This window comes from Rhea americana, unplaced genomic scaffold (genome assembly GCF_003343005.1).
Source record: "Rhea americana isolate MKP2758 unplaced genomic scaffold, rheAme1 scaffold_135, whole genome shotgun sequence".
Lineage (NCBI taxonomy): Eukaryota > Metazoa > Chordata > Aves > Rheiformes > Rheidae > Rhea > Rhea americana.
Genome location: NW_028185428.1, coordinates 161,670 through 188,565, shown reverse-complemented (window position 1 = coordinate 188,565; position 26,896 = coordinate 161,670). Strand labels below are relative to the sequence as shown.

Genomic DNA, 26,896 nt, shown 5'->3' with positions numbered 1-26,896 from the left:
CCGAGCTGCAGGTTCCCGGGTTGCTAATGTGTTTTGTACTGCTTTCCAATATTCACATCTAGTTTCAAAGAGTTAATTGATCACAAATGTCTTTTACTTGCCTCCTGTGCATCAGGGAGCGAGCTGTATGACATCCAGTTGTACCCCAAGAAAGCCATGGAGCTGCTAGTGGGAGAGAAGTTGGTCCTCAACTGCACGGTGTGGGCTGAGTTCAACTCCGGYGTCCGCTTCCAGTGGACTTACCCTGGCAAACAGGTACTGGCAGAGAGCTTACTATGCACTGAACGCCTTCCCTACCCGAGTCACCCCCTCCAGGTCTTTCAATGTTCCTCTTGCCAGGAGCTTTCAGGAGCTATTCCAGCCTCACAGACCTAGTTACCAAGAGCCTGCAGGTAGTTCCCTTCCCCACTGCATTTTGCCACATGGTAGAGGCAGGTTGTTGTGCATATTTGCAGAGGGAAGTTCCCTGAGGTCATCACTGTGTTCAGCTACAAGGCTTCCAGCCTKGTTACTCCTGTAGATTGGAGCAAAATCTGTGCTGAACTGCAACCTAGCTTTGGGCTGCCAGTCAGGGCAGGGCTTATTGCCTTCCCATCCTCAAGGATGACAGTTACTGGTAGAATCATCTGCCTGGGATGTCTGGGGAGAGGCAAGCACTGGGCAGCAAGAAGTGCAAGCCTGAGGAGCCCATCCACATGGCCTGTCCCTTTGACATGTCTTTCATCCCCTTCTCTCTACCGTCTCCCACCAGACACAGCGGGCAGTGACAGAGCCCGAGCGCCGGTCCCTGCAGACACACACAGAGCTTTCCAGCATCCTCACCCTCCAGAACGTGAGCCAGCAGGATCTGGGGAAGTACACATGCACCGCRACCAATGGTGCCCAGATGCTGGAGGAGAGCACCGATGTCATCGTGCATGGTACAGCACCTTCCATTCCCTCACAGCTGGCTTGAGAGCCAAGTCAGTGAGCAGAGCAATCCCCAGACTTCTTGGGAAGTGCTTGGCCCAAGACACAGTGGAGGGTCTATCAGTGGCTCACGATGACGAGTCAGAAGGAGATCTTTGGCTCTCAGCAGTCAGCTGCACCAGCCTGGCCTTCCTGGCACTGCCTGCCACCAGCTCCATACCTTCCTCTCTGCTCCAGGGAGAGGGCCTGCTGGGAATAGGGATGTGGAAGAGGGGCTGGAAGCCATATGGGCAGAGGGGAGAGAGAAGAAGGGTTTTCAGATATTTTGACTTCATCGTTGCTGTGGCAGAAGTCTGTTTTGTCTACRCTGCTGTGACACCTGACTGCCGTCACTGTCTGGCCCTGTTGGGAGCAGCAGAGCTTGGTGATAACATGTCCCTTTGTGCTTTYCTCTTCTCCATGCTCGGCTCTGCTTTTGCAGAAAAGCCCTTCATCAACGTGGAGTGGAGGAAGGGCCCAGTGATAGAAGCCACTGCAGGAGATGAAGCTGTGAAGCTGCCGGTGAAAGTCGTGGCTTATCCCCCACCAGACTTCCAGTGGTAACGCACCTTTCTTGGCCTGAGCCACCCCCTCTCCTCCTTTCTGCTGCCAAGGAGGGAAGCCTAGCCTAGCCTCCYTGTTAGGTCCCATTTGGGCCAAGGTCATTCCAAATGTTGCCTTCTCCCACCTGTGGAGSGGATGCACATGTCCCCAGAGTGTTCCCCATGGCTCTAACCAGCACACTTTGGGATTGGGGAGGTGAAGTCTAGGAGAGAAGCTGCAAAGGTCCTGGCCTGGCTTTGCAGCTCTGTGCTGTCTGGAGAGGCCAAGCAGGACTCCCATGGAAGCTGCCCCCCTTGCACTCCTGCAACAGAGCTCATGGAGAAAGAGGGCCAGGTTGTGCACCATGCCATGCTGCATGCCTAGCAGAGACCTAGGAGCTCTTGGCTCTCYCATGCCACAGCTGGGGCTTTGCATAGGCACAGCAGAGCTCAAGACAGAGACACAACCTCCCCAACTCCAGTGCACATCCATATAGGACAKAGAAGGCTAAGAGTCCTTCCGGAGAGGTCCCCAGGGCTATTATGGAACACTCTGAATGTGCTCTGGCAGGGACCAGCAAGCCCCTGCCTGRCTGCCAGTGGGACACTTCCTCCCCGTGGCTGCATTTTCTCTCTGCCTCCCTGCAGGTACAAGGACGGGAAGCTAATTCCCAAGCAATCTCAATCTTCAATGCAGATCAAGGATGTGTCGGAGCAGCATGCCGGGATGTATACACTGGTTYTGCAGAACAGGCTGGCAGGGCTGGAGAAGCGCATCAGCCTCCAGTTAATAGTCAATGGTAAGGGATGGGGTTGAGGGGAGTGCACTGAGCCCATGGCACTGGCCCTCAGGTTGCTCCAGTGCCAGAGCCCCTGTTGCCGTCCTAAAGCAGTTGGTACCTACATCTTCCCCCCTGTTGCTGAAGGATGCTCCAGTTACATCTAGACTGGTTCTTTGAGGCCTGGGTACTGGAGCAAAGGACTSGGGCTGAGGACACTGAAGTTCTTGTTCCCTCTTTGGGCAGGCAATGCCCTTGCTCAGTGGCTGTTTCCCAGCTGCAGTCAGGGCTGTTGCTGAGGGTAATCCTGACTGATGTGGACTTCAGGGCAGGGAAGCAGCAGCATGCCTGGAGACTGGAGCTGGAGCAGTCCTCTGGGTGCCCAACAGCTCTCAGGGAGTTTTTCTGTTGTGGAAATCAGTCCCTGTCAAATGGGATCTGGTTGCCAGCAGAAGGAGAGATGGAAGGGCACTGCCGCTTGGGGATTTGTCCCTGCAGGCTCTGCAGCCCTGTGCTGGGGGCTGCCAGGCAGTGCTTTGAGTCGTGCAGCATCCAGACAGTGACGTCCTGCAGAGGAAGGAGAAATGACATCACTTGAATGTGCCTAAGTATAACCTGCTCTGCCTTGTGTGGCCTGAGCTCCTCAGGAGCTGCCCTGAGAGCCATGGTGCTTTAGTGACCAGTCTCTCTGCAGTTGGCCGTGGGAGGGTTGTGTCTGGCCTGGGGAGACCCAGCAGCTGAGCCTGGGCTGATCGGGGACATTGTTGCTCTGATGCTTGCAGTTCCTCCACGAATCCATGAGAAGGAAGCTTCTTCCCCAAGCATCTACTCCCGGAGGAGCCCCCAGGCTCTCACCTGCACAGTCTATGGTGTCCCAGCACCAGAGGCGATCCAGTGGCAGTGGAGGCCATGGATGCCCTGTCGGATGTTCTCCCGTCGTAGCCTGTAAGTGTCATTTCTCCCACCACCACCAGGAGAAAGGCTGTGGGCATCTGCACTATGCAGAGTGCCAAATGCCCTCCGAGCTGGGGGACAGTGCGGCAAGGGCCAGGGCAATGTTTCCGGATCCGTGTGGCTATGACTATGTCCAAGACCCTGTCTCAGTTTAGCCCTCCCAGCCCTGACGTGGGCAGAGCCCACCTGAGACTCTTGCCRTGCTCCAGGTGGGATTTTTGCCCAGCCTGGTTGTCCCTGATACCCGGTGCCTCTGCAGCTTTCTCTGCCTCCTCAGCCATCTGTTTTCAGATGGGATATTGGTGGCCTGGCCACACCTCACAGCCTCTGTAATGGCATCGATGACCGGGGGCAAAGCTCATAGCCCCCTCAGGCTGCCTGTTGGCAGTCACTGTGCTAGTGGAAAAGCTGAAGCAGATTGCAGGGGAAGGTATCACGGCCCCTTGACCAGTGTTCTCCTCATTAGTGCCCTGAGATCCCTCTGGTTTTCGGTCCTTCACCTTCTGCTGGGTGATGATGAAAGCAGAAGTGCTYGCAGGCAGGGAAAGGGAGCTGCTGCATGCAGGGAAGTGTTACCGTCCCGGGGAGGGGAGCGCTAGCTCTCCATCAGCTGCCAGAGCAGTTTGTTGGGGGAGCGTTTGTGCAAGCAGTGCTGAGTGGGGAGGTGGGAAGGGCACGTGCCCACTGCCAGCACACCAGCCCACTGCCTGCAGCCTGGGAAGCACCAGGCAGGGATGTGGCAGCCTTTTAGCTGGGGTCTTTCAGGGAGAGGAAAAAGGGATGCTGGGGGGGGGGGGTTTACACTGGCACAGTGCCTGGAGGAGGCCGGCCCGTGCAGTCCTGCSCTGGCCCTGGCCGAGCTGAGGACACCAGAGCATTCCTCATCGCATGCGAGCGTGCCGTGTGGCTCTGCCAGGAAGCAGCGGGGCCCATGAATTATGAGCACTGTCTCCCAAGGCCGCTGTGTTTCTGCCTCATGTAGCTCCAGAGGATACRAGAGGCTTCTTTTGGGCTTCCTGTTGTTTACACAGCTCGCCAGCGTGCTCACCGTGCCGAGTGCTCTGCCCGGTGCTGCCAGCACGCTCGCTCGCCCCATGCTCCCTGCTCTGGCCAGCTCAGCTGCCTCCACTTCCCTGCCACTGTGAGCCCTCTCCCTCTGCCGTTCCCAGCCTGGATCTCAGGCAGACCCTCCACGTCTCCCCGTTCCACCTGCATGTCAGAAGCTGCCCCTAGACCACAGTGTCCTCATTCCCTGGTGGATTTGGGCTCTTCTCCYTGCTTGCCTGCCTCAGCCCTGAAGAGGTGCCACCAAGCCCCTGTGAGACATCAGCATCTCTAGTTGGGGCTTTTCCCTCCTAGCTGCTGTGAGACCAGAGCCAGCAGGAGCACTCATGGGTGCTGCACCCTGTGCTCTCCATGCCAGCCCCCAGCAAGGCTGAGAAAACCCTGGCTCACAGTCCCAGCTTGGATTTAAACCTCACTGCTGAGCAAACCAGCACTGAGAATTGCCCTAGGCACATATGAGTGGTTTTCACTTCTGCTTTTCTCCATCCTTAATAGGAAAGGATGAAACCACAGGCCTGGGGGTGAAAACCCTGCCTGGGACACCGATACCCATTTTCTACCTCAGTTTTCGTATCTAAAGATAAATACTCTCACTTTTGGCATGGGAGGGCTTGGGCTCACTGATGTCTGCAAAGCACCCTTACAAAGCGTCATAGGACCATATAACCAGAAGACCCAGGGAATTTTGCAGGGTCAGAGAAAAGGGTCATCAGTTCTCAGACACAAAAGCTATTTTTTGCTGGCTTATTCCCATTTGACCCTCTCTCCTCTTTCTCCTTTCCCCCGGCTGATGGATTAGTAATAGCAGGCACCGAGCAGCAAGGCGCCATCAGCGGGATCGGATGCCTGAGTGCAAGGACTGGAAAGATGTGTCACAGCAGGACGCAGTGAATCCCATCGAGAGCATTGACACCTGGGTGGAGTTTGTGGAGGGACGAAACAAGGTGAGGCCATGTCCCCATGCCCATCCGGGAGGAGGAGCTGGAGACAGAGCCCTCAGCAGGGTCCATCACAATCTACCAGCAAAAATARCTTGGAAACAAGCCCAATAGAGGGAGATTGGGGAAGGGCTTCACACCTCGGCTTCTAAAGTAAACCATCGCCTGGCCATTCCCAGCTCCGGGACTCTGCAGTACCAGGCAACACCAGCCTCAGGGCGAGGGAGAGCTGTCATCTCTGAGAAATTACCCTGTGTCCGGGGAGGCTCCTGCTGGTGCTCACTGTGGAGGAGGGTTCATGCTGCTCCCCCTGTCCCAATCGCTGCTGGACACAGGGCACCCAGCTGGGGAAGACGCAGGGAACATTTGTGCTCCATGCTGGGGGCTCCTGTGGCCCTTTCCAAGGGCTCCTGCTTGAGCCATTTTGGCGAGGCCAGTCAAACCCTGCAGAGCAGGCTGGGCTGCCCAGAAAGGGGCAATGGACACCACAGGCTGGTCAGGAAACTCCAGCCTCAGGAATATGCCTGGTTTTGGTGGGGCATTTCATCTAGCTGCCCACATYCCGGTGGGGTGAGGGTTGTGTGGAAATACTGGCACCCATCCGCTGCAGGTATGCGAGCAAGAGCACGTGCGTGCCCCGCAGAGCCCATCCCTCCGTCACAGCATGTTTCCTTGCTGGAAGGAACATCTCTGCCTTGTTCCAGCCTGTGACCTGCAAACGCCCAGTCACCACTCACTGCCTGTTCCTTTCTGCCTCTCTGGTAGCCCCGAGCGTCAGCTCTGCGCCCTCCGCCACGGCGGGGTTCCTGTTCCCGGCTTGTGTCAGGCACTGGCCCCTCGCAGAGGGATGCAGAGCAAACAAACGGCCCCCCATTTCCTAAAGTCAGTTCCTGTTTTCCTACACACCTCCAAAGTCACTTCCGTTCCATGGCCCCGGCCGGGAGTTCRTTGCTATGCCAGAAAGGTGGCAGGGGCCAATGTTGCTTCTCTAGAGCAGCTAGAGAGAGAGGCTCAGGTCAGTGTTTTCCCGGGGAGGTGAGCAGGGCTTTTGGGAGCTCATGGATGGGGTGCCCCTGTGCTCCCCTCCACGTATGACTCTCCTCTCTGTCTAATGGGCCCTTTCCCTTTTTTCCCATTATTCTCTCTTCTCTTCCTCCTGCTCCTCAGCCTTGTCCTTCTTGCTCCCTGTCTGCTTGGGTGTAACTGGAGGTCCAATTTGGACTGTGCAGTCCAAGAACACGCCAAAGCTCTGGGTGAGAGAGCTGTTCTGCTTGTGGTGGGGTACTGTGTCCTCAAATCTCCTCTCTCCCTCTCCCTTCTGCCTGTCTTCTCTTACCAGTCTCCTCTGATTTTATTTTGGAAAGACCAGAATGAGCCACAGTGTGTGCAGTGCACAGCAATGCACCGCAGACAGCAAGATGATGCCAAATGCAGAACCCTGAACTCAAATGTACCAGGGCTAATCAGAGTGAAAATCCCCAAGAAACAGGAAAGGTAGCACACAAAAGTGCCAGCAGCAGGGTCAGTTCAGCTGTATTGAATATGCAGTGAATAAATGACTGTTCTTCCTGGTTAACACAACTTCATACATTGCTGCTTAGAATTGAAATGCATCCCAAAGAGTGTGGGATGAATAGTAAGGGCAAAGTACTTCCCCTGTAGGAACTCATTTTTTGCATTTTAAACATTGACTCATTAGAGGAAATTTTGCATGTAACCATCTTGTAATTTAAACTGGGAAGGAGGAGAAACCTGTGCTTCAAACTGCAGATCTCCTCTAAGGGGAGTGCTTGTAACACGCTTGGCAGCTCACACGCGTACAGCGTGTGCTGGGGAGGAGGAGAGGAGCCATGATCCCCAGCTGCCTTTCCTGGCTTAGCTGGAGGTGACATCTCCCGGGGCTGTGCGCCCAGGACAGCAGCCTGGCTCTTCCCCTGATCTTAGTCATGTCTTGCTGATGGAAGGAGAGAGGAGGAAGCTTTTAGGACTCTGCCTATGTGCACTTGGAATATAAAGGGGGAAGATGACAATGGTGAAACAGTGGGAGCTGGGATGCTTTTTCAGGTCTGATTTCCAGTTACAGGAAAAAGAAGTGCTTACATATCTCTAAGTTCCCTACTGAACGCTGGGGAACAGTGAGCAGTCACTTGGTGGTGGAGGGYGTCAGCGTCAGGCACAGCTCCACTCTGCAAGGCAGCGAGGGGCTCCCCTCACACGTGCCCCATATCTGAGCAGAAGGAGGGAGAGGCAGGCTCTGAGTGTTGGTGCCGCGGGCAGCGGAGGGCTCAGAGAGTCCAGCCCTCTGTGTCCTTTCCCTTTCTCCATCCAGTTATGAGGCCTGGCAGGAGCTTAGCCATCCCCTCCGCCCTGAATCACGTTAATGCACCCCTTGCCATGCTCAGGGACCGAAGGGGCTTGGTGAGCAGGTTGCTCCAGGAGCCCACGGAGAGGAATCCGTGCTTGCTGGGCTCTGTGAAAGGAGCAGAAATCACAAACAAAACCACATTGCTGTTTCTAGAGCCAGCAGATGAGGCTTGAAATGCTCAAGGGTATGTTGAATAAGGGGCTGTTTTCATAGTCTTTCCTGGGTGCAGCTATGCTCTGGGGCAGGGCTTGCTGTGTGCTTTGCTGTCTGCCAGAGGGCAGCGACAGTCCTGCTTCTCTTCCTTCTTGCTTTTCTTAACTCGTTCTGATGCTCTTCTCCCATCAGACAGTCAGCAAACTGGCCATCCAGGAGGCCAACGTCTCCGTCATGTACAAGTGTATCGCCTCTAATAAAGTGGGTCGAGACGAGCGGCTGATCTACTTCTACGTGACCAGTAAGTGCTGCAGAGGCCTCCTCCCTCTTCATCTGCCCAAACCTGGCAATTTTATCATGCACTTTAAATTCAGCCCAAGGAGGCAGCAGGCAAGCAGGGCCACCCCAGAGCTCTGCCGAGCTGCAGAAGCCTGGAGCCCTGGCAGCAAGCTGTGCCGGCAGGGGCTGACAGGCAGGGCTGCTGTGARCCGGGGCTGCCGGAGTTGTCCCACTGGCCCAGGCAGCGCCAGGGCTGGGGACGTGCCTAGTCCAAGAGCATCCTCTAGTGGCACTGCCTGACCCAGTCCCAGGCAGGGTCCTGCTGGCCCCAACCCCTTCCCCACCCCTGCACTGCCCCCAAGGGATTTTGGCGCTGGGAGGRTGCCCAGTTTGTGGAAGCTGGAGGATCCAGCAGCATTGGCTGGAGTCACGGACTGTACAGGGTCATGCTGCACAAACTTTCTGCCACCAGGACCCAGCATCAGTAGGAGCCTGTCCCTGTCTGTGGAGAACAGGGAGCCTAGCAGGGGCACAGCAGGCTGCTTAGAATCAGAGATATCTGAGGGCAGAGGCTTCATGACTGTCTGCAGAGGCCCCAACACCCTGGGCTCCCTGCCCTCGTAGGTAATACCGTGTTGTCAGCAGACACCAGGCCTTGTGGAGGAAGGTGAACATCCACAATTGCTGTTTCAGTAACGCTCTGCATGTGCCGTTGTCCAGCTCAGCTGTACGACTGCCTGTACATACAAATGTGTGCACAATTACGGATGGAAGAAATCCAGAACCCTGCATGTGAGCTAAGAACAAGAAACAGCCAAATTCAGACCCTTCAACCTTGTTTCATTTGTGATCCCATCTTAATTTGACCCTGGGACTTTAGCACATCCCCTAGCACCTCACTGAGTGTGAGCTGACAGTTGTTGGGAGTTTGCATGGGACAACTCTGTTCTAGGATGGTTTTCTTTGCCCTGGCTGAAAATAGGGGATCTCAGAGAACTTGGCTCAAGGAGACAATTTCATTCTGTCTGGCAGCTGAGCTTAAAAATTTCAGCCACATCTTCATTTTCTTCCTGAAAGCCATTCCAGATGGGTTTGAGATTGAATCCCAGCCCTCAGAAGAGCCCATAGAGGGGCAGGACCTACAGCTGAGCTGCAACGCAGACAACTACACTTATGAGAACCTGCAGTGGTATCGGCTCAACCTCTCCAAGCTCCACGATGAAGAGGGCAACCCTTTGGTGCTGGATTGCAAGAACGTCCACCACTATGCCACCAAAATGCACGGGGAGCTGCGTTTCCAGCCAGACTCCAACGACGCAACCTTGCTGCTCACAATCCCCAACATCTCCCTAGGCGAGGAGGGAGACTACGTGTGCGAAGTGCAGAACCGGAAGACCCGGGAGAAGCACTGCCACAAGAAATACATCTCTGTGCAGGGTGAGGGTCCGCAGGCGAGGCAGGGGTGAGGGACAAGAGGGAGGTGCTCTTGCTGCTGTCAGCTTCCCAAGCCATCCTCAAGGGAAGTCATACAAGCAAGCTAAAGTCAAGATGGCAAAGACAGGGCACCCACTTCCCAGGACACCTGTCAGCAGGGGTTAGAGACCCAAAGCTCCCTAGGAGCACAGCTATTCTTTCCATCAATCAGTTTCCCATTTTTTCTTCTTCATCTTTTTGTTACTCCTTCAGCCCTGGAAATCCCCCGCCTCAAGCAGAACCTGACAGACATTTGGGTGAATGTCAGTGACTCCATAGAGATGCGCTGTAAGGTGGATGGCAACCATATTCCTGACATCAGCTGGTACAAAGACGAGAAGCTGGTGGAAGAAGTGTCAGGTATAGCGGGCTGGGGCGGGGAGGGGGTGAATCAAAGGCAGGGCTTCACATCTGGAGGCCAGAGAGCTGGATGCTGCTGGATTCTGGGAGTTGCTCTGCCCCTGGCAAAGGCACCCGTTTGCTGAATTGGCTGAACTCTGGTTTTAATCATGTTCTGCCCTGGTTTGTTGTGCTCTCTCTGGCCAAGTCAGTGGCCTAGGGGCTGGATCAGCACTGTCTGTGCATCTGTGCATTCAGCTGGAGAGCAAAGAGAGATGCAGCGTGCATCTTTTCACTCTCAGCCCAGGCCTGGCATCTCTGCTCAGGCAGGGCCTAACCCAGATCCCATGAAAGGAACAAGGGAAGGGTCCCAAGGCATTGCAGAGGGGAAAGAATAGGTCCTGGAGCTGAAACAGTGCTTGACACACCATTTGAATTACCTGAGCACGGTTCCCCATCCAGCCCTGTCTATAAGGGGATCCCTCCCTCCATGCATTGTCTGGGGAAGGTCCCTCCAGAGTAGTTCTGGGACCATCAGGCCACAGAGGACAGTTTCTACCTGCTGATGCAATTTCATTCCAGGCTCCCCATAATCCAAAACTAACCAACCAAAAAAATAAGAGCCTTATTTTAAGCCTGAACATGTCCAACTTGCTAATGAGCTAACTCCTTGTGAGAAACCCCTTGCACTGAGCCTGTAACCCTCTGTGCCTTACAGGGATCGACCTGGCAGACTTCAACCAGAGGCTGAGCATTCAGAGGGTGCGGGAGGAGGATGCTGGGCTCTACCTGTGCAGTGTCTGCAACGCTAAGGGCTGTGTGAACTCCTCTGCCAGCGTCTCTGTGGAAGGTACCTGCAGCCACAATACTGCTGGGATTGAACTTTGGGTAGGAGTGCAGCCAAGGTCCCCCTTCCCTGTGACATCAGGCAGTGGGAGGGCAGTGACAGCCTCTGGGYCTCACTGGTGGCACAGTACTGTCASAGGAGGCTCTGAAGATAGTCTGGGACACATCTAGTTCTGGTAGGATCAGCCCACTCTGCTGTCTTCAGAGAGCCTGCTCTGCAGTACCCAGCACAAGGGGAAATGCACCTCCCTGGTGTCCCTACATGTGAGAGAGAGATGAGCTGGGGCAGGGAACAGGCATCTCTCCAGGGCTGCGATTTCCCTCCTGTCCCACAGGCTCTGATGACAGGACCAACGTGGAAATTGTGATCCTGATTGGGACTGGGGTCATCGCTGTTTTCTTCTGGATCCTCCTTATCCTCATCTTCTGTAACATCAAAAGGGTATGTGCTGCCTTTGCCCTAGGGGCTTAGAGAAGGCTGGGGCAGCACCATTGCCACAGTGGCCTCCCAGGAGCTGTACGAGAGCATCCATCAAGGGGAGGTTGTTGAGTGCTGCTCACTGGCAAGGACAGGGCCACAAGAGGGAACAGGGATTGGCCTTTACTGGGGGAAGCAGCTGAAGGCAAGTACAGGAACCAAATCCACCCTGAAAGTCTGCACCCAGTGCAAGGATGGTGTCTCTTCATCCTCTGTGCTTGTTGATTCCTGCAGCCTGCCCATGCGGACATCAAGACTGGCTACCTCTCCATCATCATGGACCCTGGTGAGGTCCCCTTGGAGGAACAGTGTGAATATCTGCCCTACGATTCCAGCAAGTGGGAATTCCCGCGAGACCGTCTGCGCCTAGGTGAGCTGGGGCCTTGTCCCCGCTCTCTGCGCACTGCAGCCAAGGCTTCCCACTCASCCTTCAAACTCACCCTCCAGGTTTCTTGCATCCCTCTGTGTGTTTGCTGCCTTTTCTCTGCTTCAGGCTTCCAGGCATCTTCCCCAGACTGTCCCTGAAGCTCAGCTGTCTGCTGCTTGGGTCTGAGTCTGACTACTCTGCCTAGTAAATGCAGATCTGAGCCAACTGTAAGTCCAGACTCTCACAGTGATACCCACATAGATATCACTGGGATCAGAAGACCCCTGGGCATGCATTAAAACACATCCTCATGCTCTCTGTCATTCTAACTGGGCAGATCAGCTCAGCCCGCAGCAGGTAGCCAAGTTCAGCAGCTACCATCCAGAAGTGAGGGCCAGGAATGCATCCATTACCCCACCTTGTGCCAAGGCACCCGCCCGCACCCCCTGCCCTCTGGGAGGGTTCAGAGGGCTGTGGACTACCCCTGARGCCCAGAGCAGTGCCGCTAGCCCTGGCTGTTCTGCTGCAAGGTGTCACACTTACCTTTCCCACAAGCTCTGCCAAAGGGCGACAAACAGCCCCTCACCTCTGCAGGCCATTTCCTTCCTCCACTTTGTCCATGCCAGCTCAACCACAGTTCCTCCCCTCAGCCTGTCTCTTATTCTCACCACCAGAGCAAGCAGCCACCTGGGAAGGGCACATATTTCACTGTTTCACTCCTTCCTCTTCCTTTATGACCATTTTTCTTTCTTCTTCCCATGGTTTCCTGTTGGCCTTTTTGTTTTTTGTCCCATTCTCTTTGCACTGCACCTGCCTGCCTTCACACTGCCTCTCTCCTTGCCTGTAGGTAAAGTCCTGGGTCATGGTGCCTTTGGGAAGGTGGTGGAAGCATCAGCGTTCGGGATCAATAAAAGTAACAGCTGTGAGACTGTAGCAGTCAAAATGCTGAAAGGTATGTGGACAGAGAAGCAGGATATGCAGTTTGTGCAGTGAGGCATCTGCCCCGAAATATCCACCTTGTTAATAACCATCTCTTGCAAAAAAATATTTTCCAGGGCCTTAATGAATGTCTTATCTCCCACAAGCACTCCTGTGTGCTCCTGCCTGAGCCAGCCCTCAGCCAAGGGGAGAGCAGCTGAAGCCAGCTTTTTAATGTATGAGTTCTTGGCCCCTGACACAGTTGGTCCTCTTGGCCTCTTCTCATGGATGCTTTAGACCCAGTGAGCTGCACTGGGAGGAAGGACAGAGCAGACAGGAGGGCTCGCAGCCAGGCTTTCAAGGAATTTAGCTGTCTGTAAAGGCAAAGAGTGTGATCTTTCTCAAGGGAAAAACAAGAACGCAGAGCCTCGCTTTGGCAGGCCACTGCGGGAGGTGCTGCTTCTACTCACCTTCTTTTGAATGTGCCTGTATTTCATGTTTATGGGCCAGGTTCAGAGCTGGGTAAGGAAGTAGACTGCAGTTCTTGAACTCAGGAGGGCTGAAGTGGCTTTGTGCCCAAAGCCTGCTCATTCCAGAGTTGAGGTCTTAAGCTCTTATGGCCATGCTTTCAAACAGACATCCAGAACATCATCTCTTAATTTGGCACTCAGTAAAATGTCAAAACAGTCTCCAGCCAGCAGTGATTTCTGTGTGGAAACTGAGTCATGGTCCATCTCAGCACTGGCTATTGCAGGTGCACACACAATCTGTGCAGCAGTTGCAGGGGGAAGCCTGGCTGTGCAAGGTTGTTCTACAGTCCTTTGAGGCATGGCTTTTACCTGGCCCATTAGCTGCAGTTGAAGAAGGTGTTTCTCTCTCTCAGACTAAATTTGCAAACTCCTAAGTATGATGAAATGTGTAGGGAAGATGCAAAGAAATATATAAAGGGCATATAAAAATGGAGAATTCACTCTGAGGGTAAAATAGTCTCAGGGCAACACCAGGCAGCCTCACAGATGGAATACCTGTGGAGGAGCAAATACTGGTACAAGTTAGGCACTCAGAGAGAACATGTAGTAGAGAGAGCTGGCAGGGGCACAGTGCTGTGTGTTTCATGTAGGAGAGGAATTAGAAAAAGACCTTCTGGATTTGAGCTGAGACAGTTCCTATTTACAGTCATGATCAAAAGTCTCAGATGCCTTTTGTTTCTGATTTTCTTTCAAATGGTTTTATGGCTCATTATCTCTGTTTCAAGGCCAAAAGGCCAGAGATTCAAACGTGTGCAGCTGTATGTAAGCCTCAAGTGATCTTTTCCATGCACAACTACCACAAGCAAAGTCTGTTGGACAGACTGTGTTCTCCTTTGCTACAGGTCTCTGCAGCTGCAGGGACCACCCCACATGTTACAGTAGGAATCCCAGGAACTCCAGTCAAGACCCTGACATTTCATAGAGACGCATGTAATAGCAAAGGCTTCAGGGTCACAGTCTCCCCAGTAAGAACTGCATTACCACCACTACAGTGTGTGCTAAGAGAAGAAAAGTGGGAGGGGGAGTGAAAAAGCTGTGAGGAGGAGTCATGACCTGGTCTGTGTGTTTCCAGAGGGAGCTACTGCAAGTGAGCACAAGGCACTGATGTCAGAGCTGAAGATCCTCATTCACATCGGGAACCACCTCAACGTGGTGAATTTGCTGGGCGCCTGCACCAAACCCAATGGTAAATATCCCAGGGGAAGGGGCTGCACCTGCTCGTGGAGATCAGTGCTCCTCCCTGCGCCATTTCACTGGCTGTCTGTGAGACTATAGGGACACGTATGGATGTTGTCAATCTGTCCAAGTACACTTTGGGGCAGATGCCATTGCTCAGCAGAGCTGCATCAAACATAAGTCTGGTCAGCTTCTGACCATTCTAAGTCCTTATCTCTTCCTCTGATCCTTGTTTTCTTCTCATCAGGTCCACTCATGGTTATCGTTGAGTTCTGCAAGTATGGAAACCTCTCCAACTACCTGCGAACCAAGAGGGAGGGGTTCAGTCCTTATAGGGTAGGTAGCTTCCTTTGCCCCTGGGATCTGCCTCGTGGTTGGGGAAGGAAGGAGGTGTGTGGCTTAGAACATAATCTGTAAATGGGAGGAAAATATCTTCTGCCTAGCAGCAGGTCAGCTCCACACAGTGATGTTGTGTGCAACATCCCATGCAACATCAGGGAAATAATTTCTTTCTGCAGTGGGTAACAGGTGCTTTCAGGCCAGGATTATAGTCTAAGAGCAGGACAAGACTGTTTAGCTCATGGGTGCAGGGGTTATACTGTGTTTTGCCTGCTGAGGTTTTTGTCTTGGTCTCTTTGCCAGGAGAAGTCACCCAGGCTGCGCATTCAGGTTCAGTCCATTGTGGAGGCAGTGAGAGCAGACAGGAGGAGTCGTTCTGGGACTAGTGACAGCACTATCTTCAACCGCCTTCTGATGCACAAGAGCCAGACAGCACAGCCAATCCAGGAAGGTAATACCCTGGCCTTGGCAGCAGCTCCCCCTCAGGTCCACTGGACAACTGCTGGACTTGGCTAGCTGTGCGGACTGAGTAGGACATGAGCAGGCAGCCAGGACCCTGCCTCAGCACTAATCACTCCACTGTTGTGTGGCAGCTCCCTCAACAGGGCTATTATATTCATCTGTTGTCTCTTGTAATAGGCTCAGTGTCAGGTCTCCAGGACTGGGACTGATCTTTTATTACAGCATATCCTGCATATGCAGAGGTCTAATATGACAGAGTTTCTAGGTGCATCACACCACGGCCACAGACCACAGTGTTCATAAATGTTGTCCCTCCAAAAAACCTACTTTGCCTTTTTGGTTTGGTTGGTGTGGGTGCAAGTGCTGGGTAAGCCCGTCAAGAAGGATGGAGACCAGCTGGTGAAGTCTAAAAGGATGATGAGAGATCTAGAAATCCTAGAAAGGAGGATTAAATTACTGTGGATTTTTTAGCCTAAAGGGAKGGGGGACAAGGAATGGGTCCTCCCTGAGGCAGAAGGTGAATGACCTTCTAACCATGACCTAACCTTAAAGCCTCTTCCAGCCCTGCTCCCTACAACTCTGACTGTGAAGTGTATTGGAGCCTGGAGTCATTCTCCTCACACATAAGCAGCTTCTTCCACATGCTTTCTGCCACCAGAACAGCCATTCTAGTCCTAGAGGGGAGCTGGTACTCTAGTTAGCACTAGGGAATAGCTGTATTCCACCAAGGAACTAGTTGTGTCCCACAGTACTGGAGGGAGGCAAGGAGGACAAAAGACAATTTGCTGTCTAACAATTTTATTTTCTTGTGTTCCTGGACAGTGGATGATTTGTGGCAAAGTCCCTTGACTATGGAAGACCTGATTTGCTACAGCTTCCAAGTAGCACGTGGCATGGAGTTCCTAGCATCTCGAAAGGTGAGTTCGCCCTTTCCCTTGCTTCTCTCCTTGTGTGCCCGCCTGTCCAGAGGAAGCTTGGTGTGGGCTGTTGGTGTGACTGCAGAGTCTCCRAGCACACCTGTACGTGTATATAGACATACGTGGATAGCCAGTCTCTCTACGTGGCTGTTTCCCATCACTAGTACTGCGTGTACTTCGTGGCTGGTGATTATTGCCACAAAACCCTGCACACTAGGGAACTGCTTATGGCCATTTTAGAGGTGACACACAGATTCAGTGATCTGCTTCACATCGCTCAGGAAGTCTGTGGCAAGACAAAGACAGGAACTCCATTCTCCTGCTCTTCATCCCCTCCTTAACTATCTCACATTTTGATTTTTATCTTTAGCTCCTTCCCTTCTCCATCATTCCTCCGTAACAGTTCAGGGTCACAAGAGGAGAGAGCTCTGCACTTTCTGATAGTGGGTTCTTGTGCCTCTGATTTTGCACCTTTCCTCTTTGTGTACCCTCAGTGCATCCACAGAGATCTAGCTGCTCGCAATATCCTCCTGTCAGAGAACAATGTGGTAAAGATCTGCGACTTCGGCCTGGCCCGGGACATCTACAAGGACCCTGACTATGTCAGGAAAGGCAGTGTGAGTGCCATCTCCTCAAACCCTGTACAGATTTGGCCTCAGATGATTGTTCACGAACAATCCTGGGGCTGGAATAAGCTGAGAAAAAGAAGAGGAAAGGGGTGGGTGGAACCACTTGTGTGGCTGAGACCAGGGGCTGTTGGAATGAATGTGCAATCCTYCTCTAGTACCTGGCTTCTGTCCCCTTCCTATTGCTCCTCAACCCATCATTAGCTCACTCTTCTTTATTCTCTTTCCTATTTCTTCCCTTGTTCTTCTCTATTCCCTCTATTTACCCTTAGCATCTCAGTCCCTCTCACTGGCCTAACCAAATATCCTTTCCTTCATGGAGGAAGGAGAGGAGCAGGGCTGCTGGATCCAGTTCCTTGCCTCCCTCCTGTGGCTACTAGCAGCTCTGCCCTAGRCTGTGTCCCCTGACCTGTGCCTTGCCTCTTCCTCCTGCAGGCTCGTCTCCCACTGAAGTGGATGGCTCCAGAGAGCATCTTTGACAAGGTCTACACTACCCAGAGTGATGTCTGGTCCTTTGGAGTCCTCCTCTGGGAAATCTTCTCACTAGGTGAGCGCTAAAGGCCACACACTGCTCAGGAAGGCAGGGTCTCTGTTCCCACGTAGTGGCTCAGTGAGTGAGTCTGCAGAAGGAGACATCAATGTAGGCAAAACAAATGTGGAGGCTGCATTCTCCCAGAAACGAGGTGATGGGAGCCAGGCACGTGGAGGAAGTCTCCTCCTTGCTGCAGCAGAGGGGCTTGTCTCCAGCAGCACCCAGGACCTGGGCTGCATCTCACAGCATTTTGGCAGTTGCAGGGGAGGGGCTGGTTTCTGATGGTGCACCTCACTCTCCCATCCCCTTCACCCCTTTTGGACCTCCTTTAGGKGCGTCTCCATACCCTGGAGTCCAGATCAATGAGGAGTTCTGCCAGAGGCTCAAAGACGGTACCAGAATGAGAGCCCCAGAGTATGCCACAGCAGAAATGTAAGTCTGAAACCTTCTGGATCCCAGTGTAAGTCAGGGCAAGCCCAGCTCTTAGATGGAAAGACCTTTCTGACAGGGTGGGGGACAAGCCAACACTTCCTTCGTATAATCTCCGGGCAGCTGCCTGCAGGGCAAGTCACATAGGTTCAAATCCAGGTCCAGGCTATCTGGAAATATGGCCAATATGCTGGGTGCCAGGGTTTCCTTCCCAGCGTAGGTATGCTCTGTCCCAGTAGGCGCTGCCTGAGTGGGTGGGCAAGGAGGGTGGGTTCTGTGCTGTACAACCATCATCTCTTCTTGGCAGTTACCGTATCATGCTGAGCTGCTGGCATGGGGATCCCAAGGAGAGACCAACTTTCTCTGACCTGGTGGAGATACTGGGGAATCTGCTTCAGGAAAATGTCCAGCAGGTGAAAACCTCTCTATGCCCTCTGCTCAGCTACAGACAGCTCTTTCTTCCCGCACTGCTAGCTCCTGTGCTGTGCTCTCCTCTGGCTCACAAGCTGATGCATGCCTTGGCATAGGCCAGAGGATAATGCAAGGTTTCAGGGATCAGAGATGTCTGTGCCCCAGTGGTACTGGAGAGACCATTTCTGCAGCAGCCSTTTTACTGCATCCTAATATATAGTTTCTCTGCCTGCAGGGTGGGTGCCCTCTCAGTGGTCATTCCAGTATTTTCATCCTAATCCCTAGACGACTATCTGAAATTTTTCAGCTGACTCAAGGCCCTGGCACTCCTTCCTCTCTTACACCCACATAATGAAAATCAAGACTTCGCTACGCTTGCTGAAACTCTRTCTTCAGATCTAAATGTCAGGGCCATGTGAACCAAACAACTGTTCTGTTTCAGGCAGTCAGATATACAGATTTCTTGGAAGATGTTACTAATTACTGTCTTGGGTTAATTAACCAGCACTTTCAACAGCATTGAGCATGCTGCTCTGATTTTGACTTTTTATTTATGTTCTGGTTTAGAAGATGACAGCTAAACGCTTAAATATTAATAGTGTCCCATCCTTTCCCTCTGATTTTAACCCTTCAGCGCTGGATCCCAGCATGGGCACAGCCAAGCTACAGTGGCGTGCCTCTGGAGCACAGCGCTCTGTCCATGTATTGTGACGCTAACACAAGAGKCACACGCAGGCTGGCTGGAGAAGCTGCAGAACTTTAGGTGCTGTACGACTGAGTTGTTTTCCTACTCATACACACCTCCATGCACCTGCAACACTTGCAGCCTCTTAATGCAGAGGGCACTGAAATCTACTCAAGGTAGATATTTTGTCCCAGAGAAACAGAAGACATATAATAGGAATATTCCTCCTCAYTTCTGACAGCTTCTGTTTGCAGAGCCCTTTCCTGTGGGAAAGGCCTCCTGTTGTTGTAAGGCCACTCACTCTTTTCTCCTACCAGGAGGGGAAGGATTATATCCCACTGAATGACTCTCACAGCTCAGAAGATGATGGTTTCTCCCAGGTGCCTTCCTCTGTCCAGCAAAACTCTGATGAAGAGGACTTCGACATRAGGATACGTTGCCACAGCCTAGCAGCAAGGTAAATCCCCTCTGGAAAGGGCAGAGAGAGCCCAGCAGGCAGCCAGCAAGGGTGTAAAAGTGCCTGAGAGATATGAGGAGAAACCAGTAGTGAGAGTTTGGACAAACCCCAGGTGGTCAGGTCTAAGCCAAGCATTTATGTCATAGCTTATTGCTTTTATTCACTTTCTTTTGCTGACAAGCAAGAGCCCCTGATGTCTGAGCCTATGGCAGTCCTCCTCCTGCCTCCAGCTGCACAGCCAGAGCATCACATCCCACTAAAGGCATCACAACCCATTAAGCAGATGAGGAAAAAATGTGTCAGCTGAGTCTCTGTCCTTCTGCTAGAGCAAGGGCTTTACCTTCCCTGTTCCTAAATAACCCAAACAATTAGGCCTAGACTTCTAGTCTCCTGGGAGCTGTGACACAGTATGATGTTTGGGATCTGTAAGATATTACTCACCTTTTCAGTTTAGGTAACTGGATGCCAGCAGTACAGCAGATTTCTTGCTCTATACTTACCCTGGCTGTCCAGGAGTGTGTCAATAGCCCTATCTGTGGGTAAACAGAGGCCAGTTTCAATTAGGAAATTTGTTTGAGTGTTTCCCACTGCAGAAAGAATATAGGGGCAAGAGGCCTGAAGTGACCTCATTCCCCTCCTAAAACCCATCTTGTGGGTCATGCACATCCCTGCATGCATTGGTTACTGTGAAGAAAGGATGGATTCAGTTCCTGTTCATTCCAGACTGTAGATACCGCTTCTATTGGTTTTACTGAATATAGTGCATTTATGTTGGTAGATATTACAACTGCGTCTCATTCCCTGGTTGTTTGACGGGAGGAAATCAGATCAGGTGTCCATCCAGGATAAAGACATTTGAAGAGTTTCCCATGACACATACAATGTACAAGGCACACCCGGTAAGTAGTGGCTGAGTGGGACTAAGCAGAGGCAAAGAAACGTTCAATTGTTTCCTGGCACCTTCCTGTTAAGATCRTGGAGGGAAAATCACTCCTATCAAATGTCAGTCTGTCCCTGTCATTCCTGTTCAGTCCTGTCCAATCCTGTGCACATCCATCTCTCTACCTGGCACATAAGGGTTTCTCTTTAGCACAGCTTGTACTGTTTGGGTGTGAAATAAGGAGGTTAGAAATGCAAGCAAGACCTGTAAAGGACCTCAGAGAGGACTATGCTCATCACCCTTCTCAGATTTGTAAACATGGCCCCTTAAGCCKACTGAAATCCAGCCAGAACTAGATAAAATCAGAGTGCTTGTCTGCACCTGAAGCTCCCCTGTCATGACCCACACAGCAGTGGAATGRCACATTCCCAGCCTCTATGAACTGGACTGGCATTACATCTCYGACAGTGGCAAAACCTAAATCCCACCATAGTGTCAGAGGAAAATCTCACCTCTCAGATTTAATGGTAACACTTTTTCTGGCAGGGAGATTTTCTTTTCCTCAAAAGTGATAAAGTGAATACACAAATCCTACCTTTGTATGTGCTGCTTTTACAAAGGCATGTGAGARAACCAGTTCCAGCAAGACCATGGCACGCTGGTAAACTGCCCTTACATCCTTTTCCCATCTCAGACACATATGATCTGGTCTCCTGAATGATTCCATTGCTTTGAATGAATGATTCAACCTCTCTTCCCATTCTGATCAGTCGACGGGAATGTTACTGATAACTCCTGTTGCTTCCTTCCAGGACAATCAGACAGACAGTGGGATGGTTCTGGCATCTGAGGAATTTGAGAGGATAGAAAACCGACACAGAAAAGAAGGTGGATTCAGGTACTCCTTAAATCTGGCTGCTCAGACCTCCCTGCTGCTAAAGGCAGTGAAACAGGGAGGCAGCTCTTGGTGTCTCCCTGTAGGTCATGGCTCTTGGGGCTCTCAGCAGCAGCAGGACTGTGGACTCTGAGCCAACTAAATTCGTGTACATGTTAATGAGAGGCAAAGCATATCATGAGTGGACCTGCCTGTTCTGCTTCCTAGGCTTTCAAAACATATACTGTGCCCATTCAACAGACCAAAACATGTTCCTTATGGAACATGTCCGTTAAGGCATACTGGAGTGATAGTGTTAATAGGGCTCTTATTACCTATTGATATCCTCCAGTGAAGTATATCAGGGCTTGTTCAAGCACTAGTAGGTGGAAAAGACTGAGACCATGTGTCTGTCACATGGTGACAGACCGTTCCCCTGGCCCTGCCAAGTTGGCTCTAGCCTTGTCCCATATGCTACAGGGCCCCAACATGGCACAGCGGGGATGCTCCAGACCTTAAGACCCCCTGTGCACTGGTACTGAGTCCAACAGGTTGCCCTGACAGTGCTCAGGGACTGAGGGTGTTACAGATTGTGTCTTGAAAGCTGGGTAAGAACCTGTCCAGCTCATCTCTGCCTGGTGCCAGAGCAGGCTGCGACCTCATCCCTGTGACAGTGGGTTGAGCGAGCCATGGCAGCTCATGCACAGACAAGGCCAGTCCCTGATCAGAGATCTCAAGCCTCCTTCCTCACCTTCTCTTCCCCACATTGTTCAAACTGGTCTTTGTCTTTGCCCACATCTGCTGTTGTATCAGRCATCAGCTGCTTCTTGCCCTTTTCTCCCTAAGACACTTTCCATTGTCTCCTACGCTGGGAGCTACCTAACGTCACACTCCCCGGTAAACACTGCCCTTCTAAAATCTTTCCTTGAATGCATCTGTGTTGTGACTCCTGTGGCTTCCTGCCAATCACTCAGTGTTGGCAGACATCAGGATGGGGTTGCTGCTTTCCTTCCATATCCTCTCCATCATCTTCCTTCATTTACTTTCCCTTGTCCAGGCTGTGGGTCTGTGTCAGCTTCTGTACTCCTGCCAGGTACCATCTCTAAGAGCAATTCAGGTGATGGCTCTTGTCTGTCCCTGTTCATTGGGGTCCCAACCCCTCAYGGGGCTTCCCAGAGGCCTCAGATAACCTGACCTAACTCCAGTGAAGGGCTGTGTATAGATTTTCACAGCTTATAATGGGTTGTGCTTAGTTACCTATGTGAAGTTTGGTGCTGTGCTTTGAAGTGGAGGTGTAGGTTCGTTCCTGACCCTGTTTCTGCCATTAGCATGTGATGTTTCCTGAAGCTAGGATCCCTCTAGGCCAAACAGAGACTTTGCAGAACTGCTCAGGCTTGACCTTCTGTATCTCTCCCTTACAGCAGTAAAGGGCCCAGACGAACTGCGGAGCTGCCAGGGGAACAGTCAGACCTGCGGGGCAGATGTCAGCTGTCATATGGGTCCCAGGTCGGAGGCCAGACTTTTTACAACAGTGAATATGGGGAGCTGTCAGAACTCTCTGAGGATGGCAGCTGCACCCCACCTGGAGAGGGGGCCAGTCCCTCTGCTCTCCATGCTTCCTTCTTCTCCGAGCAGTACTAATGGGTCAGGCCCCTGAGGTGCCCTGCTGACGCACTGCGCTCACCCTCCAAGCGTGTCATCAGGGTCAACCAGAGCCTCCCCTTCAACCTAGGCCCAACCCCAGCAAGGAACTCACCATCGATCTCCATGGGACTGCAGCACAACAACCCACACAGCACCTCCAGCTGCAGCTTCTCCGTGCCAGGACTGGAGAGAGCACGTCGCTGATTCCTCGGGTTTCTTTAGCCCTGTGGCTCAGACAGATGCATTCTGCTGGCGAGTGGGTGCCTGTGCTTAGCACTACAGCACCTTCTGCCTAGCATCTAGCCTCCACTCAGATCGGCTTCCCATTCAGAAAGCCTGTTTCAGGTCAGATATAAATAGATCTGTCTTAGTCAAGTTTCTTGCTGGTGTGCAGCCTTGGTGTTTTTCCTTGGATTGCTTCCTTCTCCTCTACTCATAATGTCAGMTGCTGAGCTGGGGAGCAGAATCAAAGGGAAGAAATCCCTAGTGGTATCAGCAGCCAGAGCAGGACATTTTGAGGAGGTGTATGGAGAGATCCCAAGGGATCATTGTAAGTGTTCGCACATATTGTTTATTCTGGGCAGGTACCAGTGTACACCCAGCCTCTCTGACTCTGTAACGCCCACACCTACACCCCCCTCATCTCTGCTAAGGGGGGCTGTCATTCTGCCTCATCACTGGGATTATATTAGCCATTTCAACATAGCTATTGCCGTGTAGGTCGTCAGCTGATGGCTACAGTCCTTCCAGTGAGACAAATAGAGAGCAACTCTTTTTATAGGCCCTGTGCAAAATAGGGTTTTATATAGTCAGCACCTGGGAGCAGGTTGCTCACAGGTCTGCTGCTCTTGCCTCCTCCTTCTCCAGAGTAGTGCTGAGATGATTTGTTGCTCAAGTGAGAAGAAAAACTGTTAATTTCAGCTGGCTTTCAAACATAGAGCAAAAATGGGTTGTCTGCTGAAAGGAAAAGGATCAAAGTGGTAGGGAGTGAAATGTTTATTTTCAAATTGCTGCAAGGGTTTTGCAAACAATGGAAGGAACAAAGCTGCAGYGATGAGGTGCCCTGGACTGCATCCCGTTGTGTGTTGGCACTGCTGTGCCCACAGTCAAGGGCAGCTTCTGGCCTACAGCTCAAGCCGTAATTCTCCTGGATGGACACATCTGCACCACGACTCTTCCTACTGCCCTGGTTTCCTGGCAACCCCTGGTTTTAAGGAGGCAATCGCTGCCCCACAGGCACCTCTCTAGTTTCTGCACCAGAGCTACTAGCATGGCACGTGTGTCTTTGGGGAATTGAGAAACACGCATTCACTGAGGAACCATCTCATTGCTTGGGCTTTTTGTTTCTAAAGGATACCACACGAATTCAGAGCTCTGGGGAACTTCCACAGCCTCTAACAAATTTCTGTGCTGCTGCCTCACCACTCTCCACCTACTTCTCTCCATCCTGCTTAAAATCTAAGAGCTCAGCCACAGAGCATGGTTACATCACTGCTGGAGGAGTCTGGGTGGAGAGGCTCGTCTGAACAGCTTGTCATCCTCTCCCACACGCTGGAGGCTGGCAGAGCTCCTTGCACCAGGGCATCTCAACACCAGGGAGCTCTGCTTGCAGGCCACATCTCTATGCTCAGAGCCAAGGGTTTGGTTTGGACTTTCTTTATTGTATTTCCCAGCAGACATAGTATTTTTCTAAACTGTATTTCTCCTTCAGCAAGGGTTTTATGCATTTCCTGATGTGAGCTTGTGAGTCCTTATGAATGACTTTCCCAAGTCTTAATTATAGTTCTCTGCACATGTGTAATGGGGGAGATTTATTTAGCATATGGGAAAAGCATAGCTGTCATTCAGATCCTCTATGCCTATTTAGAGCACAGAACCAGAGCGCCAGTAGTCCTCTTCCCTTCTGTGTCAGCAGGATGGCATGGCTGTGATTTCCATGGCAAAAAGAAGCATAAAACTGGACCAGCTTCAGCCAAGCTGGCTCAGGGTTGTGGAACTGAAACCTGCATATGGCAAGTAATCCTCCGACTTCTGGCATCCTCCTCAGTTGCCAGGAGTCTGAGCATCTTTAAGTAGGTGTGAGGAATCAGGGAAGGAGGACAGCCAATGGGGTGCAGGTCAGGCTAAATTCTCCTGTCCTCACCCTGCTCTGGTTTTAAACAGTGTTGTTCCCTTGACAGAAGAAAGGCTACATGTGTCCGGTGCTGCTAGACTCCTGCCTTGATACACRCAGGTGGAAGGTGACAGACAGCAGAGCAAAATTCAGGCCACTCTCTTGGCAACATGCATCCTTAAGACCCAGATTCCCTTGTTCCCAGTACTTCAGAGRCAGCTCTCCTCTGCCTGGAAACACAGCTCCAACTGAGAGAAGGCCTAAGAAAGATGTTTATAAATTAAATAACAGATGAAAAACAGAATTCCAGAGTGGCTACAAGTMCTTGTCCATATTAGAAATGTACTGGCAAACCTGCGCACTTGCAGAGCACCGGCAGGATTCCTCAACAGAGCAGGGACATAGGCATCCGAGCGTTCTGGCTGGCAGTCAAGGCTCACAGTCAGTCAGGACAGCTGCACTTTGTCTTTAGGTTCAGCTGTAAATTGCTCAAGAACATCACTGGGGAGAAGGGTTACTTCGTTAGAGCCATTGTTTAAAGTCCTTCGCTTCCCTCAGCGGAAAGCACTGGAGTGACAGCTGATTTTGACCACTGAAATAATTCAAATTCATAAAAGTGTGCTTTATTTTCTTTATTTCATATCATCTTGATGGAGGAGCGAGGGGAATCAGATCCCGTTGTATCCACATCAACAGGATTGCGTGAACAATACAGCTATAATATGAGCAAATGCTTACTGCTCTTCAGACACTCCTGATGATGAAGAATAATTGTAGTGTGGGATAGTGGAGAGTTGTTGAGACAATTGTATTCTCACTCTTTTAAAAGTATAGTAAAATTAGAGTGTACAAACCTGATACTCTTTCCCACATTATTGCTGCCATCTGTGATTATCGAAACTACCAAAACTTTGAAGTAATCACACTTTACATTATTTCTGACACTTTTTTACATTCTTCAGATAAGCCTGAGCATGAAATGAAGCTGGTCTGCTTTGGTTTTGAGATGCAAGCAGCACTGCAACACTGTTGTCTGTCCTTCCACAGCGACGAGAGTATTTCAACTTTTAAAAACCCGGGGTTCGGTATTTGTGCCTGTTCTGTGCACAACGCACTCGCTATTTGGTTCGGGCTTTTACTGGAACTCAGCATTGAAGCTAAGCTATTTATCATCATCCTCTTTTAAAATGACTGTTCCCAGTCTACCATAGTCTCATTTTTCCTTACCATATATTGGTGTTGAAAGGTCATTCCTCTTGCATGACAGCAAAGTGTTTGAGCAACATTGGCCTCCTACTTGCAAACACACACGCATACACATACATCTTGGAACAAAAATCTGTGTTGCAAGTAACACTTCATATTGCAATATTTTAAGCTGGTACCTGTTGTTGCTACAGCAGCATTCGATGTTTCCGTGGGCTGCCTTTGATGCAAGTAGGTTACTCTGGGTTATGTGTGAATACAAAAGTGTGGTTTGTGTGTGTGAACGAGTGTTTTGTGGGTGAGTGTTTTGGGGTTTTTGCATGTGTGAGTTTCTCTTACTGATGCGTGTATGTGAGTTTTTATAACTCGCCTTGAGTCTTGTCTCTGGAAGTTCACGGTTATATATCAAACCAGTTAGAACACTGCTTCCTTTCCTCTCCTCCTATAGTACTTGTTACCCTTTGTCATTAAGAGTTTTGTTGTAATATCTAAATGTGAAAATGAATAAAGACATAACTTGCACCTGCTCTCTCACGTTTGGAGGCTGCTGCTGCCGCAGGTCCCGCGGCACTGCTCAGCACCAGGCCCTGCTCCGAGCACTGCGCTGGGCAGCCCTGGTCCAACCCTGCTTCCCAAGGCAGCTCCAAGCACTCAGCACGTTTCAGTTTTATTACGTTTACTTTTGTGCCCCTTTGCATTTCCCACATCCTCTAGGAAACAGCTGGGCTTTGTGGCACTTCCACGCAGGATGAAGCTCAGCCTTTTCTCCAGACGAAGACAGATACGCTGTGGTTCAGCGGACGGGAGCCGGCRGCCCGGCCTCCGAGCCCTTCGCTCCGCTGGCCTGCTCCTCTCCCTCCCTCTGGCTCCCTGCCGGGGATTTGGGCCCAGCTCCTGGCTAGCCAAAGGCCACCTGGACGGCCCCCCGCGCTCCTCTCACCCTCCAGCCCCCCAAATGGCTCCCCGCACCCCTCAACCTCCATCTCCCCTCACCCCTCGGGCCCGCTAAACGTCCCCCCTCACAGGGCCCCCGGCAGCGGGGGGCCGTCGCCRCCTCAGGGCTCCGCGGCGCCCCCCTAGGTGGCGCCCTCGGCGCGGCCGCCGCGGGCCGGGGCAGCGGCGCGGGCGGGAAGATGGCGGCGGGCGGGGAGCGATGGCAGAGGTGAAGTCT

General features: G+C 51.9%; 1 protein-coding gene across 2 annotated transcripts in view; it reads left to right on the top strand.

Moving 5' to 3' along the window:
- The window catches only part of FLT4 (fms related receptor tyrosine kinase 4), a 38,054-nt gene extending 11,802 nt beyond the window's left edge, over nt 1–26,252 (top strand). Inside the window, exons 5-29 of one of the 2 annotated variants that reach the window (XM_085298039.1) lie at nt 116–255; nt 752–920; nt 1,391–1,508; nt 2,139–2,290; nt 3,052–3,214; nt 5,088–5,232; nt 7,937–8,045; nt 9,101–9,460; nt 9,710–9,856; nt 10,554–10,685; nt 11,017–11,123; nt 11,394–11,529; nt 12,374–12,478; nt 14,047–14,160; nt 14,398–14,486; nt 14,793–14,940; nt 15,774–15,868; nt 16,363–16,485; nt 16,930–17,041; nt 17,359–17,458; nt 17,763–17,868; nt 18,869–19,008; nt 19,787–19,907; nt 20,701–20,786; nt 22,187–26,252. In XM_085298039.1, the coding sequence (XP_085154165.1) occupies nt 116–255; nt 752–920; nt 1,391–1,508; nt 2,139–2,290; nt 3,052–3,214; nt 5,088–5,232; nt 7,937–8,045; nt 9,101–9,460; nt 9,710–9,856; nt 10,554–10,685; nt 11,017–11,123; nt 11,394–11,529; nt 12,374–12,478; nt 14,047–14,160; nt 14,398–14,486; nt 14,793–14,940; nt 15,774–15,868; nt 16,363–16,485; nt 16,930–17,041; nt 17,359–17,458; nt 17,763–17,868; nt 18,869–19,008; nt 19,787–19,907; nt 20,701–20,786; nt 22,187–22,403 (3,434 nt within the window). In that variant the 3' untranslated portion in view covers nt 22,404–26,252. Of the gene's footprint in view, nt 1–115; nt 256–751; nt 921–1,390; nt 1,509–2,138; nt 2,291–3,051; nt 3,215–5,087; nt 5,233–7,936; nt 8,046–9,100; nt 9,461–9,709; nt 9,857–10,553; nt 10,686–11,016; nt 11,124–11,393; nt 11,530–12,373; nt 12,479–14,046; nt 14,161–14,397; nt 14,487–14,792; nt 14,941–15,773; nt 15,869–16,362; nt 16,486–16,929; nt 17,042–17,358; nt 17,459–17,762; nt 17,869–18,868; nt 19,009–19,786; nt 19,908–20,700; nt 20,787–22,183 lie in introns of both variants that reach the window. The other variant, XM_085298038.1, reaches the window with a different exon arrangement.
- Nucleotides 26,253–26,896: the final 644 nt, after the last annotated feature.